We start from the raw sequence: 18,195 nt of genomic DNA, 5'->3' as shown, positions 1-18,195 counted from the left end.
CTCATCAATCCTGCGCTACAAGCTTTAGTATAAGAACAAACATGCCCTAGCGCAGTACGTTTAGCTCTGACGCCTTGTTTCGCCTTGCAATGCCTTGAGGAGTCTATGTATCAATCAACCTGCAATTTACAAACATCAAACATCAACCAAAGACATCACAGGCTGAGTAGTTATGAATGTGCAATCAAGTTTGATTCAGTGCTTGTGATATGCAGTTGCATAACCCCTGATCCTTGATGATCAATGTCTCGCATCACATTTTGATCACGAGAAATACACATTGTGCTGAACACAGCCGGTAAACACTTCCAAACATCATTACAATACGTGTTGAACAGTAAAGCATAAATGATAGCTAAGCAAGGTTACAGACCTCCAACAGCCGGCCAGCCATCCATCCGTTCCCTGATACTGTACAATGCCAAACCTTGGCTCCTTGTACGCCCTGACGCCCGTAGACAAGCAATAAAATGAAGATAATGGCGGGAAAAGAGCAAGATTAGCACCCAGATTTCCTATCGCTCCCCTGTTCCTGTTCCTATCCCGATTCGTTTCTCCTGCCCCTATTCTTGATTCGTTTCATGATGCAATGGAGCAGTCCAGGTCTGCGAGAATGCCTCGTTTATCAATAAGCACAAATCCCCATCCCAACGTCGTCAACCCTCTGATATTCCTAATCGTCTGCGACCACCCGAATCTCACCATCGCGTGAGATATCCAATGCCTGTCGTGGCGAGGCCACTCGTGATGATGTCCTCCTGAGACTGGATGTTGTCCTCGTCACCTTAGTTGACACTTTGGTCACTGAAGAGCCCTTGGCTCGGCTTGTAGAGACAAGGCCGACACTCGATGCACGCTCCGATGCCCGCCTCTGTGGAGTGCGCGAGTATGTCTGAATGACTCGTTTGGTAGTCGTCTTCTTAAGGAGAGCTCCAGTCGAGACACGTCGCTTAGCCGGCGACTTTGAGCCCAGAGCCGCCTTCCTGGTTGTCGAAGCCACTGTCGAAACACCCTTCTTGAGAGCATTTGCTGCGCCCTTGGCCATCTTAGAACCGGCATTGGAAATGGCTCTCTTCACTCCCTTCGCGGGCTGCACCTTGCGCTTCTTTGCATTCTTGCCATCGTCCCCCTCGTCTCCGATAAGCTCCTTAAGCTTACGTTTGCCTGCCTTGACAGCGCCCTTGACGGCATTCTTGAGGTCAGTCTTGGGCTGCTTGACTTCACGAGGCTTAGGTCCGAGAACACCACGGCAGTTGGGTTCTCCGCAGAGACATTTCTGCACATTCTTGGCAGAGAAAGGGTCAAAGTTGTAGTCATATGTCAGCTCATCACCTGTCATGATGGGCTTATCACCCGCAAACAGAGCCATTCGCGGCTGTCCGGAAACGATCCATTTAATCATTCTGCAATTTGGGTTGCAGCTGTGATTCACGAAACGCGCGATGCTTCCTGTTGTTGCGTCGATGATCATATTTTGATCGAAGCTCATGAGATAGTAGCACTTTGCTGAGTCAGCCGAATTGTCCAATCAAAATCGCAAAACGACTTATAAACTAACCTCATTGTCCTTGTACACTTCGGTCATGCGTCGCTCACACTCATCTTCAGTGATGATTTCTCCGGCGTACTCCATGATAATCTGGTTGGGCCTGAAGCATCGGTTGCTTCGGACACCATATCCACGGTCGGAGGTTTTGATCACCTCAACACCAACTCGGTACTTTCCACCCTTGTTTCGGCGCGCGGTGAGAGTGGCAAAAGCACGGTTGGTACAATACTGCTTGCCCGCGTTGCAATTTTGCTCATCACATTCGTAAAGCATAATTCGGTTTTGGCAGCTCTCGCCACAGCCATCTTCGGGCTTGCAAACGCACTTCGATGAATAGTCGTGAAAGTGGGGGGACTTTCGCCAGTAATCCTTGGATTCGCCAATGAAGCGATCTGGACAACGTTAGTGCTAGCCTTACAATTTCGGCACAAAACTTACTCTTTGTCATTTTCTTCCATTCATCGGGCTTTGGTTGACCTGGTGGAAGGGGGTTGCAAACCTGGTAGGGAAGCTTGAAGTCGCGTCCTTCAATGAGTGTGCGCAGACCGTTAAACATGGGCAAGGGCATTGTCTTGTTGACGCGACCGCTAGGAATAAGTTCCGGCAGCTGAGCCAGAGCCTTCTTCTCTCCCACGCTCAACCCCTTAGAAATGTCGATGGGAGCATCCTGTCCAGCGTAAAGACCCTTAGCAAGATATTTCTTGACCCGACGCTTCCTGGTGTTGATCACGGGCTCGGCTTCAGCTTCTTTGGGCTCCTCGGCAGCTTGTTCGGGCTCAGCCTTCTTTCGTGAGGCTGATCTAGCAGCCTTGGGGTCAACAAATTTTCCGTTTGACCAGACACTCAAAACCACAGGCTTCTCGTCGATGTGCGCAAATTCCTTAGTGTCCTGCAGACGCCTGAGCTCGCGTGACATAGGCGTCGAGGGCTTTTCCATCGATTTGCGACTGCGTTTGGTAACCTTTGAGTTTTTGGTAATGGGTGTAGCTGCGATAGGCGCAAAGACACTAGCCCGACGCGTCGAAGAACGCCTGCTCGAGCTACTCTCCTCCGCGATCTTCTGGCGACGAGCGCGGGGGGAATCTAGCTTGCTTGCTGACTGTGTAGCTCCCAGCGCGTCGATACCACTGCGCACGGTTTCGGGAGTTGCACCCTGAGTACGACTGGACTTTTCCATGTCATCGCCCAAGATTGGGCCGGAGATGGTTTTTCTTCTTCGTCGTCGGTCCGCAACGATGTCTCCTTTGGCGCGTCGCTTTCCATGGCCGGCCGTACCACTCAATTGAACAAGATTGTAAACCGGGGCACTAACGCGGCTGCGTCGAGAGCGAATTGGGGTAGGTGGCGGCGCATTGGCGGCGCTGTCGGTCTCTGTAGGCTCGATGGGCTCGGATGTAGTAGGCGCGACTTCGGGAGAGCCAGGGTCGAGTGCAACGTGAACGACGTCGCGTTTAGGAGAATCGGAGTGAAGACTGGCTTCATCGGCGACGGTAGTAGGGGGTGTTGAAGTCGCGGACGCGACATTGGAGGAAGAATCGTCCGTGGTACCGACCTCAAAGGTGCCCTCTGAGGACAATAAGAGTGCCATTTCGGCAGGGGCAAAGCTCGCCTGAAGAGTGTAATAGACTGTTTGACGCGAAATGTTTAGAACCGAGAAGTCATTCAAAATGTTAATAAAAAAAAGTGAAGAAATGAATGGTACGAGTAAATTGAGGAGAAAAATAAGTCAGGACGTTGTGTTTGACAAAAGTTTAGTGTGTAGAAGGAAGAAAGTGTGAGGCAGAGAGTTAAATGAAAGTGAGAAGCAAACGCGGCGCGCCCAGAGATGGAGATGGGAGTGGGAAGGAGCGTGGGCGACTAGACAGGTACAGTAATACCTAGTCAAGTGGGTGGTGCTTTCCCCCGCGCGCGCCGGTCCAACCTTAGACTTGCCCAGGGCAGGCAAGGAAAAGGAAGGTAAGGTCCAAGGCTAATGCTTGGTACGTACTATGGTAGTTTCCGTGTAGGAGTAGTAAAAGCCGAAAAGGAGAAGGAAGGATCGATTCGGCGACCGAAAGGGAATGCGGAGAGAGTGTCAAGTAGACGTGAAGGCAGGAGGTTGATGTGATGTTGATAGAGGAAAGGAAGAGGGGAGCGATCAAATAAAATAGACTCAATAAAAGTGAATCACTCTTCTTTGATGAAGAAGAAAGAGGGTATCAGAAAGACTTACAGATAAAGCAAAGATAATCGGGTTATTATATCTTGTGTCGTGTTGTATTGTCTTGAAAGCAGTTCAACAATAGATGTTGATGCTGCGTTTGGACCTCGTCGCGTTCTTTGTTGGTTGATTTAGGGAAAAAAGTGGGATTGGGTGGCCAGGACGTGACGAGGGTCAAAGAAATAGAGAGATACGAAAGGAGGGGGGATGAAGGAAGGAAGGGTAAAAAAACGAGATGAGAGAGATATAGAGACGAATAGTGGAGAATAAAAGTCTCGTGCTCAAGTGTAATACACAAATACCTAGACTCTTGATACAACAAGAGATAGATAGATGGTATCGATGTGTGCAGATGTAGTTGTAAGATGGAGTGAGAGAGGGAAGAGGCTGGGAGAGCAAGGAAGAGAAGGGAGTTGAGTTGAGTTTAGTTTGCTCGCCCCCCAGAAAAAAAGGCTGAGTGAGCGCTTCGATGGGATGTAGGGAGCAAAAGAGGAGAAAATCAACAATTGGATGCGAGGATGAACATGGCTGGCTCAATTTCGAGGCAAACGCGAATCTCCTAGACCAAGGCCAAACTGACAGACCAGACCACCCGAGGTTCAAGAGGCTACTTTTATTTTCGATGACGGTACGATACCTGCCAAAGCATCCATGGAATTAGAAAAATTGCACCTGATTCTATGCACATGTTTATTTTGTGATGGCATGCATACACGCTTGATATTGCTCGAGTTACAGGTCTCCATCTCGATATCTCGTCTTTCACTGCTTTGCCACTTTCAGCCTTGACGATATCTGACTCAGATACCACCGCTTTATCCGAGCGATTCAAACTAGTGTATTCATTCAAATCGGACGATGCAAAAATTTGAGTATATATATCGCCCGTTGTCGAGTTATCTCAGAGTGACGATATCCGTATACCGCACAAAGCCTCGTTGAGCAGCATCTCGGCTACCGAGTACCGGAGGTGGCATGTTTCAGCACAGACGTGATCTTCATATGATTGTTCAATGCCGCAGAATCAGTTCGAGTTTCGTGTTCAATCCAAAAATACAAAAAGTCTCATGTTCTAGAAAATTCTCGTGAGTGACGTTGCGTTCCCTGTTCAGGGGCCAACGTGCGAGTTACTCCGAAAAGGGCGGGTACTGAGGTTCTCACGGACCTCAAAACACTTCGACACTGCACGCCAAACAAGAGCGAGTTCAACACCTCAGTTTGCCCATTGAATCCGAAAATTCTATTTAATCTTCAGAACTGAAGAAAAACCTTCAAAGCCAACTTCGCTCTATTTGTGTCCACAACCTTGCATCTGAAGTGCCGTGCACCAAAGATTCCCTAGTTCCGGATAACACTCCCTTGCAGAAACAGAAAGCCTATCACTCGATCCCGGAGATTCGTGTATTCTTATCGTATCGGTGATGTTTCGACTGATCTGAACCTTTCCAAAGTGAACATTTGCCGAAAAAATACGCATATGGCCCATGTAACCTGAAGGATCACCAAATCACGGGTTCTAGTCCGGCTTCATCCCTCCCCTGCAACTCCAGCATCACCGCGCCCAGTATCCTCCACCAAGCGATCCATTCTGCTCAAGATTCCAACCGCTTATATTATTTCTATTCCCGTGGTGAGTTGGGCGTGATTAAAAAGCTTGACTAATACGGCCAATAATGATCAATAGAAGTGCCTCTCGATATATCGTGAACCATTGGCACCTGTGCACTGAACGACTGGCTCGCATTGGTCTCTATCCGCCTCGTGCAGTTTGTTACTCCTGTTTGCTACAAATGTTAACAAATTTAGATTCGGTATGCTTCTTTACGGTATCATCAGTTCAGTGCCATGTACCATCTACAGTGGCGTATCACCACAGCATGTGTACATACACATGATCGAACCAATTCGTTACCGAAGCTTACTCGCATTGATCTCGACTGTCCTTCGTACAACAAGCAGTATTTTTCTGTCAGCATCTAAAGGCTCCAGTCAAATTAGAAGTTGTGATCTTGCCAATCGAGCCACAGTCACCCCCAGCAGTGCTGTATCGTTAAGGTCCAGGCGAGCGAATGCACTTGAACAGGACAAGGGCATCCAATCTCTACATCAGGGCCATTCTCTCTCGCTAGCACAATATTAGGGAGGGCGTCTACAAATTATGCATTGAGTGGTATTTTTTGGGTAAATCACTGTTATTCTAAGACAATTCACGTTATCTGATGAGCAACGTGCTAGTAAGGCTGGTGCACATATCGACACCAGTGCCAACCTCGGCAGCAGAATGGTCTCTTAGAATTTCTGTTGTGATATACAATTCATTCCCTGTCCCATTCTCTCGTAGATGAGCTTCCCCATGGAAATACTTACGGTTATCCTTCTATAAATTTGGTGATGTCGAAGTTCCATCGAAAGTGACGTGTCATCGCGGCCGGTGCAGTTACGGGGATCAAGGCCAGCCTCTCCACTAACGCCGCTCGTTCTCGTTTACGCCCACTGTTGACTTCCCTTCCAGTGGTTTAATCTTCCTGTATCGGTGTATATCGCTTAACTTGAACTCGTCTTCACAGATAGTGTATGTTTCTGATGCGTCAGCGATGAACCGAATGCTACAAAGACCATGACTGAGGTTATCAGTTGTTAACCACGTGAAGTGAAAGACATTCCTTGACAAAACCCAAAACACAAAATTTTGTTTGACCTTTGACTTCAAATTATATATCCCTCCAGAGGTATTTGGAACACGCAAAGAGAGCCGATAGTCGAGAGTTGTGTCCACTTTCATTACCAAGTCGAACACTCCCTGGTTGAAAGGTCACTCACTCCCTCTTATCAACACCAAACGATTCCTCAATTGTATTAACCGTCTATCATTGGTCATTTATACCGCAACCGTCACAAACACACGATGGAAATGTATACAGTCTAATCATCCTAGCATCGTCACAACCCATCAGCAAACGCGTCACTTTTCAGGTCCCCTCTCTACATCATGACTCTAGGGTACAGCCACACAAGACATCACAACACGACATATCCGGTTATTCAGACAAAACTAGCATCTCGATTCTTAATCTCAGTCTATTTTAGAACTATAACATCTCTAGGCAGTGATTTTCACCTCTGGTGCGCTCCTCACAACTGAATGGGGTATTGTTTATGGTATGAAATCACACGGTTTCTTGGTATCCTTCACTCTCTCCTTCGCACCTTTTTTCTCGCACACAATACTGCTCAGGCAGCCGTCTCCTTCTTCTCAGCATCGGTAGCAAGAGTCTCCTTCTTCTCAGACTCAGCTGGGTTGACGGACAGCTTCTCCAGGGCCTCCTCGATGGGCTTCTCTCCAGCTTGCTCGACAGCCTGCTCAGCAGTCTCGGCCTTGGCTGCCTCTACAGGAGCTGGAATTGGGGCTGGGACAGCCTCTGCAGCAGGAGACGGAGCAGCGGCGGGGGGCACGATAGGCTCAGCAGTGAGGATCTTCTCACCAGCGGGAGCCGACTCGGGAGCTACGGCAGTCTTCTCAGCAGTGGCAGAGTCGGCACCAGCAGTTTGTTCGGGGACCGCAGCAGGTGAAGGTTCAGCCTTGGTCTCACCAGCCTCAGTCAACGAGACAGACATGCCCTCCTTGACACTAGGTCCTTGACCACCATATTCCTTGGGCAGGGTTGAAACGATACCCTTCAGCTCAGTGGCCAGTGTAGTGCCAGAGGTCATGGGGTGGAATTTGCGGAGGGTAGCGGGCGCAAGGAAGAGCTTCATCGCGCCAAACATCCATCCCATAATGGCGGGAACATTGACAAAGTACTTGTGCGCGAGCAGCTCCGGATAAGCCATTGAGAAGACGGAGATTGTCTCCTTGCTGGCGGCCTTGACGGCGGGGTCCATGCGGAAGAAGCTGACATTGAGGTAGTCGTGAACTTGGATCATCTGATAAGGATCCTCGCCTCCCTCGGGAATGGGCTCAGTGACTTGGTCGAGCTTGAGCTTCTGAACGCTGAGCTCCATGATGGCAGCGCGCCACTTGATGAACCTGGTGCAGAGTTAGTGAAACTGTTCCGCGTAAACCGAGGTAGAACTCACTCCTCTACATTGCCGAAAGTGGCCTTGTTGTTCTTGACAGCACCGTAGATGTTCCAGGTGATGATGGTCTCTTTGCCATTCTCTCCCTTGTGAACAGTGACAAAGCCCAAGTCCCCAAACTTGCTCTTGTCGAAAGTCTGAGTGACGAGTGCGGTAGGGTTCATCTTCTTGCGCCACTCAAGGGCCTGAGTGAACTGCTTCTCAGCTGCCACGGGGTCATCATTGTTGGCGCGGAGAAACTTCTGCAGGACGACTTTTGTTGGGACGTGGTCAATGTTGGAGAGCTGAACACCCCACATCTCCTTGTGAAGTGTCTCGGTGAAAATATCATCAAGGCGAGCATTAAGCTTGGTAAGAGGCGATTCGGGAGCAGAAACCTCAGTTTTGGACTCATCTTGAATAGGCTTCTCATCAACGACCGTTGCAGGCGCCTCAGCGGTGGGCTCAGAGGGAGCTGCAGGCTTCTCTGCGGGAACGGTCTTATCCTGTTCGGCAGCCATGATAGTGGTTGACGTTATATGAAGGTGGGAAAGATGATGAGATGAGTCAAGTGATGGAAATCGTGGGGGGATCGACAGGCCTTTTTGTGTTCAACTTGTCCGTGTTGACTTGACGAGTCTTGTCTGACGCGGCTCCTGAAATGGTTTGTTTTGACCCTGCCGAGCGAGACGGGAGCGGGAACCTAAGATGGGAGTACAATAATAAAGGGCAAACAAACACGGGAAAGTGAAACTCGTTTGGACGAATCCAATTCGACTGATGCTGTTTGTCCGTTCAAGAAGGGAACACGGACTATCAGGTGAATGGAAGACGGAGTAATACCTATACCTAACTTCCTGTAGGTACCATATTATTAAGGGAGACAGAGGTGACGGCTGATCCTACCTTAGTGTCCGTGGGCCAAGGGCGGGAAACGCCCTGCCGTTTCGGCAAGTGGAGATGAATGCCGTTACAGCACTCGGGTGCACCTTCTCATTGGCTGATAAATAAAGTTATCCACGTGGAGCTTGGTGGTTTTCTAGAGGTTTCTCGCTATAATTCCAGCACTAACTAAGGGGCATCTTCTACGCCTGGACCTGAATAAACATGCAGCTTTTCAGGGCTGCATTAATCAATTGATCCATTCTCAATCAAGCCTTATGCACACGCCCTGCTTAAGCCCATAAACGGCAGAGTAGATTCAAAACATGATAAGTGACAAAATGTAACCGTTGATAAGCCGTTTCGGAAGTATATTCCGGACAACAATGAGAATTATCTTTCGAAAAGGTGTTGCAAAATGTGAAACAGGCGGAGCACAACATTGCTGTACGTACACTGTACAATCAATATGAACCATCAACCCAGTCAACATCATAGTACTGCATCAGAAACATCACAAGTTATCAAACCGGCATTTTTTTTTCCTGCATTTTTTGTTTTTTGTTTTTTATATAGCCACTAGAAACCTAGAATGACCCAAAAGTACAAGCAATGTCCCTTAAACTCCAAACCATGTTAGCGTCCTCTGTATAACCCTCAGCTGGCATCAGTCCTCACTCCCGAATTAAATCCTGCATATTAGTGCGCCACAAGTTTGCTTCCTCCAGTCTTTTTTGGTCCTCTAGCCTTGGCCCCGAGTAAGTCAACCAAAAGCTGAGTACCAAATATTGCCGAAGAAGTAGCTAGGGGGTCTTGGGTGTGGATAAAGATGGCCAAAGATCACTGGTGACGTAGTCCAGTGAGATGCTGAGATGCAAGGTGCAGTCCGAAAATGAAACACAAAAGAAGCGAAATGAGTAGCCTCACAGGGCCGTCTCAAAAGAATAAATCGGGTGGCCGAATTGTGATGTGCAAAGTCAAGGAGCAAACCAAGTTGGTATTAGGGCACCGAAGCAGAAGCAAGAACGGTGCTGCTAGTTGTTTGTTCAGTTGTAGCCGAGAGCACGGCCAAGGATTCTTTCGATAGCTGAAAGCTCGAGGTAGGCACACTGTCCCAGAGTCATTTGATCAAACTGAGGACCCTGGATGTAGTTGACCTCGTTGAAAAAATAACCCCAGTATTCATCAGTCTCCTTGAGTGTTTCCTGAATAACAGTACGCTCATGAATAGGGCGGACCAGGACATCACGAGTACTCTGCTCACGGATTTGACGAATGTACCAGTCAACAAGGTCGAGAGGAGCGTCGGGCTTACGCGTGATGGCGTACTGGTGAGCCCAGCAATTGGCGTTGGCCGGCTGGTTGTGACGGCGCTGCTGCTCCACAGGGATCATCTGAACCATGAAGGCAATGTTATCCTTCTGAAGGGCGGTAAAGCCATTGCACTGCATCGCAGTCTGAACAACTCGCTGAAAAAGCTGCGAAGTGAGGTTGATAGGATCATCCTGCTGCGAAACTGATCTGCTGAGCAAACGAAGGAGCTTGATGGTCGCCTTGTACATCGCACCACGCTGAGAGATGGTGATGTGGTCAGCGGCATACCAGGGGAATTTGCGCAGAGTGCTAATGAGACACTCGTAGGGGCGCTGGGGGCACTCCTTGGAAAATGGAGATCGATGAGGGACTTCAACATGCTTGACGAGCATGACCATTTCTTCAGGGGAGATAAAGCCTTTGAAGTTCTCCCAAGGCTCTTGATAGTTGTTGGGAAGTACCTTCGGAGTTGCGCCATCCCAAAACACGCCGTGAGCAAGAGGGAAGAGATCCTGCATAAGAGCAGATTGGCTCGACAGCTCAACCTCAATCGAGCGTTCACCAAGACGGCTCACACGGCCAGCTTGAGCGTGCTGGTGGTGCTTTTCAGCACAGCGCATTGCGTCCTCCATGCTCACAAACTCGACGAATGCGTCCATGGTCTTGGACGTTGCCCGATCCATTATGATGTGGACTGGCTCATTGACGTCGGCCAACATGCGGCTGTTGCGACCAATAAAGGCCACAACTTCGGCGCGCTTGATTGAGAAGGGTATCTAACGAAATCAGAAAAGTCAAATGTAAGGATGCTAACCAGGTACTCACGTTCTTAAGACGAACAACGCCGGCAGCAGAGGCTTTGGCTGAGCCAGGGCCGCTCACAAAAGGAAAGAACTCAGGGTTCATCGCAGTCTCAAAGGTGGGAAGGCCTGAAGAGGTATCTATCAACTTTGAAAGCTCAGGGGACATGTTGCTGGCGAAGTGCCCAGCCATAGGGGCGGCGAGCATGGCCTGCTGCACAGCAGGCGGAGGCAGATTCGGGAACGGAATCAATGCAGTAGGCTCAGCACGTTCGGGACTACCAAAAGGGTCCTGGGGGGCGGATTCATGTGTCATAGGAATAGTCTGCAAACCCAAGTTAAATCGAGGAGGAGGCAAGCTGCTGATACCATGGGCAGATGAACGTGGCGCGTAGTTTCGCGGCTCTGTCATATGCTGGCTAGGTCCCGAGTTGGGAGTAGACTGTGAAGCACTCATGCGATGTCCGCTGTAGTGGTGCGGAGTGTGACTGGGGCTCGCAAGAGAAAGACCCGAATTGTAGGAGACACTCTGAGGCAAGCTGGGGTTGTAAGCATTGGTCTGCGAGACCCCAATAGGCGTGTAGAACTGCTGGCCTCCAGTAGCAGGGCCGGAGCGAGCAGAATGTTGGCTGGCCGGCTGAGATGCCGATGAGTGGCCATGGGGAGGAGACATGAGGCCAGTCTGTCCTGCACTGCCAGAGTTGGCGCTCTGAGTATGCTGGGTAGCCTAAAGTTGCAAAGGTTAGGATGGGTCTTGAAGTAGATTTGCCATAAGACTTCATGTATCTCATCATTACATCAAACAGGATAAGCTAAGACTTACAAAAAGCTGTGTGCCATGGGGAAGACGATTGCCAAGCCCTGAGCCACCAAATTCTCCAGTGTTGCTGTTTGCAAGATGATTGCCTTGAGAAGCCTCGTTTGTTGTAGCAGCATTCGCCGATCCATTTACGATAACATGCCCAGGGCTATTGGCGGACGAAGGCGTAGCACCATTGGCCATGCTGTGGGAAACATGCCCAGTTATTGAAAGAACAGCAGCATTGTTGACCATACCATCGATTGTATCGCTGGCTGCACCGTTAACTGTCTCAGCGGCCATGTTTATGCCATTGCCTTGGATGTGGCCTCCCATCTAAGGGGCCGGAGCATCGGGGGCGTATGGCATGACCAAGTAGCTTGCATGAGCAACGCCGTCCGAGGGGCTATTGGGCGGTGCCATGGGAGGTCCAGAAAGGCCAGCGTACGGTGCAGGAAGCGCCGTTACCGTAGTCATGCCAGGCTGAGCACCAGCATATCCGCTAGCCTGTCCAAGAGTTAGTGGGTGGTTGAGACACCATATCACTGGGAGTCTCTGGCACTTACCTGAAGAGCATTGTTAAGAGCCTGCTGGGCTGATGGGACCCAAGAATTCGAGTTGGAAATCACATGTGAAGCGGCCTCAGGTTGGTGTCCGCCGTCTGTACCTTGGGGACGGCGAGTCTGAGGATGAGGATGAAAAGAAGGAAGATTGAAATGCGGGTTGGAAGTAGGCGGCCTAAGGCGTTGGGCCGCGGAGTCTCCTTGAGCCATCGGGAGCACAGAGCAATCGGGCTGGCCCAGAAGTGATCGGAGTTGGTTTGACTTGAAGGAGTTGTCAGTCGTGAAATTAACGGCATTGACCAAACCATTTTTCAACGAATAGATGTTAAACTGCAATACTCTAGATAGAGGTCCCTTGTTGGAGGTATCGAGTCCGGGTGCGGGAGAAACTTACCAGTCGAAACTTTGTGCCAATGTATTTCTGGTACGGCAAGGGACAACTTGGGAAGGGCAACTGTATTTCTGAACTTGGTAACTTCAAAGTCGCTTGACTTTGAGACAATTTGAAGATCAAAGAAGATGGTAGAAGCTCAGGCGCCCGAAGCTGTTGGTGAAATGAAAGAGAAAAGAGGAAGAGATCAGGGGAGTGTTGGGAGATTATGGTAGAACGGATGAGGGCACACGTGATGATAGAAACTTTTCTTGAAGTTCGCTGTTAGTGTATCAAACCAAGAATTAAATGCAGGTACAAGTTTAGGAAAAGAATGGAGAGGAAATGTTTGCAAGCGCTCGAGACGATGGGTGCGCCTGAGGAGTGCACGTGATCTTTTGAGCTTCCCAGACACTCAGTCTTGTTGTTTCAAAGACATGAGTCAAATTTGAGGTGAAATACAGGCAAAAGCTGGTGAGAATAACGGAGTCAAGGTGTTTGCAGCTGCTTATGTTGTCGACAGCTTTCAGGGAGTGCGAGTGACTGAAAAGTACTTACGGAATGGCAACACCCCCGCTGATGATGGCGACGGTGTGAAGCTGGAGAGGCTACTGAAAGAGTAACGCCGGCGCAATCAGAAAGTTGCGTTCAGGACGCGCGCGTGACTGTTCGGGTCTTGGGGCTCGCGGTTCGCAAGGCTCGGGTATGGCGTGCGTAAGGACGTGGGCAAGAAGATAAGGAAATGCCTTCCGAGTATCGAGAGGCTAGCTTTGGGCTTTCTAGATGATTAGCGTTGTCGAGTGCAAGCGTTGAGCGAGAAGTCGGGATTGAAAGGATGAAGGTTGAAGAATGGACGGATAGAAAGTCTCCCTGCTTCAAGAAGCAATGTACAGGATACAAATCTTGGTCAATAGACTATCTTGTAAGGTTTCAAGATGGTCTGAGTTAATAGTGTCGTCGAGAGCGGAACGACCCAAATGATCAAGGTTGAAGAGTGGCCAGGGTTTGGAGGATGAAAGGAAAGAAACAATGCCAATTGCAAAAAGCAGAAGGCACAAGGAGAAGGCAGAAGAATCTCAGTGACTGATTCAAAGAGATAAGAGTGCAAGCTTGACTTGTTAGCGTTGTCAAGCTTGAAACAGTGTAATAGGCACTTGTGGTTGAATGTTGTTGAGGATCAAGTGAAAGTTGCTTAGCAACAAAGCAGCAATAGCGTCAAGCAATTGTCTCCAAGAAGAAGATTTGTGCGAGATTGCTTTAGCCTGACAGTGCTGGGCAGGTGTCTAAAGCAGCAGAAGAGAAGAGGCTGAATGCAGTGTACGATAGAAAGGAGGTATTGGAGGCAGTTCTTTGCAAGTGATTGACAGTGATACTTACTATTGTAAGAATCGAGTTCAGCAGTGACCAGTAACTAATAGAATAAGGATAATGATGAATATAGTTACGATAAAAAAAATGATAATTGATGAATTATGAATGATGAGACAATGGTAGTTGGTTTAAGAACGTGTTGATGTCTTACGTAAAGACCCAGTGTCGACATGAGGCAATCACGATTATGCCTCCTTCCTGATCACCTTACCCATTTTGGTACTACACCATAGCCTCTATCTCAAAGATAGCATTGTCAGATGCAATAGAGGCTTCAATTCAAGTAAGAACAGCATTTCAATTCGGTATGGTCGGCAAAGTTTGTCTAATGTCGTTATCTTGAACCTCCTTCCTTGCCACAACATGAGGCTCGCCTGTCAGAGCCTCTGCAGGTCAACGCTATCATGGATGGTAGATACCTTTTGCCTGGTCACAGAAACATTGCGACAACCGACACTCCCAAGCAAACTCCGAGCCTCAAACCAGCTGAGGGGTTCAGTCAAACTGCGAAGATCAGCATCATCTCATAGGTCATGACAATAGCGATTGGGTTATTCTTACAGGTGTAAGGAAAGATTCGGCCACGAATCGTGCTCGAGCGTTCAACTGCGACAAGTTAGCGCGGAGTGGCTTAAGATTACAGTCTGATTCTTACAAATAGCTTCATCTCAGAGATCTCCTTGTCAACCTCTTCCATAAACTGAATAATAAAGTCGACAAGCTTGTGCTTCAGCATTTCCTCAGTGTGGAAGTTTGTTATCAGGAAAGAAATGTCATAACCCTACAACGACGTCAGTCAGGGGTAGCTCAATGGTATCGCATGACCAGTGACCGACCTTGATAGGTTTCCTCCGCAGAATGAAGAAGGACTCCGCACGTTGCGTCAAGAATCTTGTAAACTTATGGACCAGGATATGCTCAATCTCATCGGCTTGCTTGATCTTGATGCTGATACGGACGGAGTTGATGCTGGGCTCAATCAAGACACGCTCGTTCTCGTTGCGCGCAATGGTCAAGGGCTGCAGCAGGACCTCGGGGGATGTCTGGGCCTCGATCTCTGGGACGTTATGTCGCTCGGCGGTTTGGGAAGCAAAGTTGGAGAGGGTGAGCGCGGCGGTCAAGCTGCTGCGTACGCATTGCAGGTAGGGTCGGAGGGATTGAGACTAAGCGGGGGATAGCTGTCAGCTTGCGGTCTGGATCGTGAGATATCATTGAGTATGTACCATGGCAGCAAATACGTCCCCAGACGTCCTCAATCAGCTGGAGATAGCACGAATCAAGATGTCGACAGTGAATACGGAGCTCGGCGGGGTCGGTCGACGTTGACGTTGGAGGTTGGAGCTTCGGCGAGGTGAGGCGCAGTAGTTAGTGAGGCGTCGCCAGACCTGACGTCTCCCGTGTCTTTAGGTGGGGCGATGATGGGGAAACTTGGGGGAGGTTCACGTGTAAAGCTTGAGCCTCAAGAGCTCTCTGTGGCTTCATAATATCACAGCCACAGCTTTACTCTCTGGTTGCCCCCGCGGAAGCTACACCGCTTTCCCCACTATCATTTCGCCTTCGTCCAGGTACCACTTGGTGACGCACCTCTAGCATCTTCCACGCCTTGCAAACATCGACCTTGAGCAAAGGGACGCTGACTCAAGACGTTTTCTTTTCCTTCTGCTGCTGTATTGTCCTTTTAGATCCTTCTTTTGCCAAAAAGAACCGAATAGACGGCATCCAGTGCCTTGGCAGACTCATCCTCATCTTACTGCACCCCTCCTTCGACGCTTGAGCTCCGATAGACCCAAACCATGTCGTCCATATCAGGTCAGTGATTTTCCTCTACCCGTGGTTACATGGTCTCTATCCAGTTGCGAACAAACGTACTAACCGATCACAGTCGTGGTGAAACACCAAGGCAAGAAACATAATGTCGAGATCGACCCCAACTCTACTGGCGAGGACTTCAAACTCCAAATGTTCAGCCTGACCAACGTCGAACCCGAACGCCAGAAGATTTTGATCAAGGGTGGTCAACTCAAAGATGATGCCGATATGAGTAAACTCGGCTTGAAGAACGGTCAGGTCATCATGATGATGGGTACTCCAAGCGCTGGTGGCGACGCCCTTGTCCGACCAAAGGAGGCGATCAAGTTTGTCGAGGATATGACAGAGGCTGAGCAGGCTCAACAAGTCGGTGCGACACCTGCTGGCCTGATTAACCTTGGAAATACATGCTATCTCAACTCGACCCTCCAGACTCTGCGTCTGATTCCAGAGCTTCAGGAGGCGCTCAACACGTACCAGCCCGACGGCAACGCCAGCAGCTTTATGATGACAGGCACGAACATGGACTTGGCATCTCAACTCTCGAACTTGTACAAGAAAATGGGAGAAACACAGGACTCCTTCCCTCCCATGAACTTCCTGAACGCTCTGCGAGTGGTATTCCCCCAGTTTGCGGAAAAGTCTAAGACAGGACAAGGCTTTGCTCAGCAGGATGCAGAGGAGGCTTGGTCGCAGATCGTGCAGCAACTTAACCAGAAGCTTCGCATCAAGAGTGAAAACACCCCTGAGACCTCCTTCGTGCAGAAGTACATGTCTGGCGAGTTCAGCTCGGTAATGGAGTGTGATGAGGAAGAGGCGCGCAATGCCGGCGAACAGCCCATCATTAACAAGGAGAGCTTCGCCAAACTCAACTGCCACATCGATAGCTCAACGAACCATCTGCGAGATGGCATTGCCGCCGCGCTGAAAGAGAAGCTTGAGAAGCAGTCAGAAGTCCTAGGTCGCGATGCCGTCTACACCAAGACTTCCAAGATCTCTCGTGCTCCCAAGTACCTGACAGTGCACTTTGTGCGCTTTTTCTGGAAGCGGGAGACTCAGAAGAAGGCCAAGATCATGCGAAAGGTGACTTTCCCCATGGAGCTTGATATTGTTGAATTCTGCTCCGACGAATTGAAGAAGGCTCTTATTCCCGTGCGCGACAAGGTTCGCGAGATTCGCAAGGATGAAGAGGATATCGAACGGGCCCGTAAGCGACGTAAGAAGACTCACGATCAGGACGTCGGCGATATCCCAGGCGGCGCTGGTCTTCCCACCGAGAAGGAGAAGAAGGAAGCCGAGAAGAAGGAGGGCAAGTCAGCAGATGGCGACGTTGTCATGGGTGAGGAGGGCGAGACATACAAGACGGACGCCGACATCGAGGCCGAGAGAAATACTTCCATTCTTGAAGCCAAAAAGGAGCTCAACGCTCTGATCAACCCCGAGCTGCGAAACGATGATGGCGCCAACCAGTCTGGTCTGTACGAGCTTCGAGGTGTCGTGACACATCAAGGTGCCAGCGCCGATAGCGGTCACTATACCTCATATGTCAAGAAGTCTGCACCTGTTGACCCCAAGACTGGCAAGAAGGGCGAGGAGGACGGCAAGTGGTGGTGGTTCAACGACGACAAGGTTTCAGAAGTTGAAGCTGAGAAGATTGCGACTCTCGCCGGTGGTGGTGAGTCTCACTCTGCTCTCATTCTCCTGTACCGAGCCATTCCTCTGCCCACTGCCGAGGGTGTTCTGGAGTAAAGAAAGCAACTGGGGAAAACTTTACTAGAAGTATATGGCCACCTGGGAATGGTGCTAGATGATTTGATGAATAAAAACGGACAGGAGCATGGCATTGCATGGCAGGGCGGTCAGGCGTAGGGAGAGAGCATGACATGTAACTCAATCAATAAAACGTTAATTACACAATTAAATGTTTCGATGGAAGCTTCGAATCTATAGTTTACTCTCAAGCCTCTCTATAATGTATGCTAAACAGATGTTCGTGTCCAGCGAACCACTTTTGAACCACCCATAACGCCTATGCTTCGTTCCCAATAAGATGCTCATAGAGTTACAACATACTAGTACAACAGCACCAATCCTATGATCTTGCCATGTTCATGGGCTTTCCTCTTTTCTTGCCTTCTCAGCCTCGCGTTCCTTGACACGGACTTCGAAGGCGTCCATTTTTCTTTGGAGAACAGCCTTTTGTGATACCAGAGATTTTCGTTGGGATAGGAGGGCAGCTATTTGTTCGTTGGGGGATGTCGCCCGGAACTCTTGAATAGCCTATCTCAGTAATTAGCCATATTACTTTTGGGGTCTCTTTTGTCCATTTTACCTCTTTCTTCTCATTATCCGTCTTTAGTTGTGCGCCTGTGATGGTGCCGGCAAAAATGCACGCTGCGAAGGCAACGGCCCAAACACCGCGCTTGAACTTTTCTTGTCTTGTCCACTGACGCACCGCCATAGTATGAATTATTGTCGCCCG

General features: G+C 49.4%; 6 protein-coding genes across 6 annotated transcripts; 1 reads left to right on the top strand and 5 right to left on the bottom strand.

Moving 5' to 3' along the window:
* Nucleotides 1-673: 673 nt before the first annotated feature.
* BKA55DRAFT_503161 (uncharacterized protein) lies at nucleotides 674-3,137 on the bottom strand (the record flags this gene model as incomplete). The annotated part of the gene is made up of 3 exons (XM_046186980.1): nucleotides 674-1,501; nucleotides 1,559-1,941; nucleotides 1,988-3,137. The coding sequence occupies 3 exons, from the start codon at nucleotides 3,135-3,137 to the stop codon at nucleotides 674-676; spliced, it is 2,361 nt and encodes a 786-aa protein (XP_046053468.1).
* A 3,655-nt stretch (nucleotides 3,138-6,792) lies between these two features.
* Nucleotides 6,793-8,673, bottom strand: BKA55DRAFT_734102 (CRAL-TRIO domain-containing protein). Its single transcript, XM_046201250.1, has 2 exons — nucleotides 7,827-8,673; nucleotides 6,793-7,776 (listed from the first exon to the last, which is right to left on the bottom strand). The coding sequence occupies exons 1-2, from the start codon at nucleotides 8,324-8,326 to the stop codon at nucleotides 6,981-6,983; spliced, it is 1,296 nt and encodes a 431-aa protein (XP_046053467.1). The 5' UTR covers nucleotides 8,327-8,673; the 3' UTR covers nucleotides 6,793-6,980.
* A 1,060-nt stretch (nucleotides 8,674-9,733) lies between these two features.
* On the bottom strand, nucleotides 9,734-12,373 carry BKA55DRAFT_534696 (uncharacterized protein; the record flags this gene model as incomplete). Its single annotated transcript, XM_046189617.1, has 5 exons — nucleotides 9,734-10,777; nucleotides 10,827-11,528; nucleotides 11,625-11,936; nucleotides 12,069-12,107; nucleotides 12,167-12,373. 5 exons carry the CDS (start codon nucleotides 12,371-12,373, stop codon nucleotides 9,734-9,736), a joined length of 2,304 nt encoding a protein of 767 aa, XP_046053466.1.
* Nucleotides 12,374-14,011: 1,638 nt separating this feature from the next.
* On the bottom strand, nucleotides 14,012-15,323 carry BKA55DRAFT_556872 (uncharacterized protein). Its single transcript, XM_046191741.1, has 5 exons — nucleotides 15,128-15,323; nucleotides 14,741-15,067; nucleotides 14,560-14,685; nucleotides 14,466-14,510; nucleotides 14,012-14,408 (listed from the first exon to the last, which is right to left on the bottom strand). The coding sequence occupies exons 1-5, from the start codon at nucleotides 15,128-15,130 to the stop codon at nucleotides 14,400-14,402; spliced, it is 510 nt and encodes a 169-aa protein (XP_046053465.1). The 5' UTR covers nucleotides 15,131-15,323; the 3' UTR covers nucleotides 14,012-14,399.
* A 79-nt stretch (nucleotides 15,324-15,402) lies between these two features.
* BKA55DRAFT_556870 (uncharacterized protein) lies at nucleotides 15,403-17,628 on the top strand. The gene is made up of 2 exons (XM_046191740.1): nucleotides 15,403-15,713; nucleotides 15,787-17,628. The coding sequence occupies exons 1-2, from the start codon at nucleotides 15,698-15,700 to the stop codon at nucleotides 17,460-17,462; spliced, it is 1,692 nt and encodes a 563-aa protein (XP_046053464.1). The 5' UTR covers nucleotides 15,403-15,697; the 3' UTR covers nucleotides 17,463-17,628.
* Nucleotides 17,629-17,822: 194 nt separating this feature from the next.
* BKA55DRAFT_685218 (uncharacterized protein) lies at nucleotides 17,823-18,174 on the bottom strand (the record flags this gene model as incomplete). The annotated part of the gene is made up of 2 exons (XM_046198757.1): nucleotides 17,823-17,993; nucleotides 18,046-18,174. 2 exons carry the CDS (start codon nucleotides 18,172-18,174, stop codon nucleotides 17,823-17,825), a joined length of 300 nt encoding a protein of 99 aa, XP_046053463.1.
* Between the last annotated feature and the right edge of the window lie 21 nt (nucleotides 18,175-18,195).

The sequence above is a fragment of the Fusarium redolens genome (assembly GCF_020744475.1).
Source record: "Fusarium redolens strain MPI-CAGE-AT-0023 chromosome Unknown BKA55scaffold_3, whole genome shotgun sequence".
Lineage (NCBI taxonomy): Eukaryota > Fungi > Ascomycota > Sordariomycetes > Hypocreales > Nectriaceae > Fusarium > Fusarium redolens.
Note: the sequence above shows the minus strand (reverse complement) of the source record. Positions and strands in the feature narration are given on the sequence as shown.

Coding starts and splice junctions, on each gene's coding strand:
- BKA55DRAFT_734102 (XM_046201250.1), bottom strand. CDS start 8,326: ATGGCTGCCGAACAGGATAAGACCGTTCCCGCAGAGAAGCCTGCAGCT. Junction 7,777..7,826: donor ACTTTCGGCAATGTAGAGGA/GTGAGTTCTACC, acceptor ACTCTGCACCAG/GTTCATCAAGTGGCGCGCTG.
- BKA55DRAFT_556872 (XM_046191741.1), bottom strand. Junction 14,686..14,740: donor TGCGGAGGAAACCTATCAAG/GTCGGTCACTGG, acceptor ACGTCGTTGTAG/GGTTATGACATTTCTTTCCT. Junction 14,511..14,559: donor TCTCTGAGATGAAGCTATTT/GTAAGAATCAGA, acceptor AACTTGTCGCAG/TTGAACGCTCGAGCACGATT.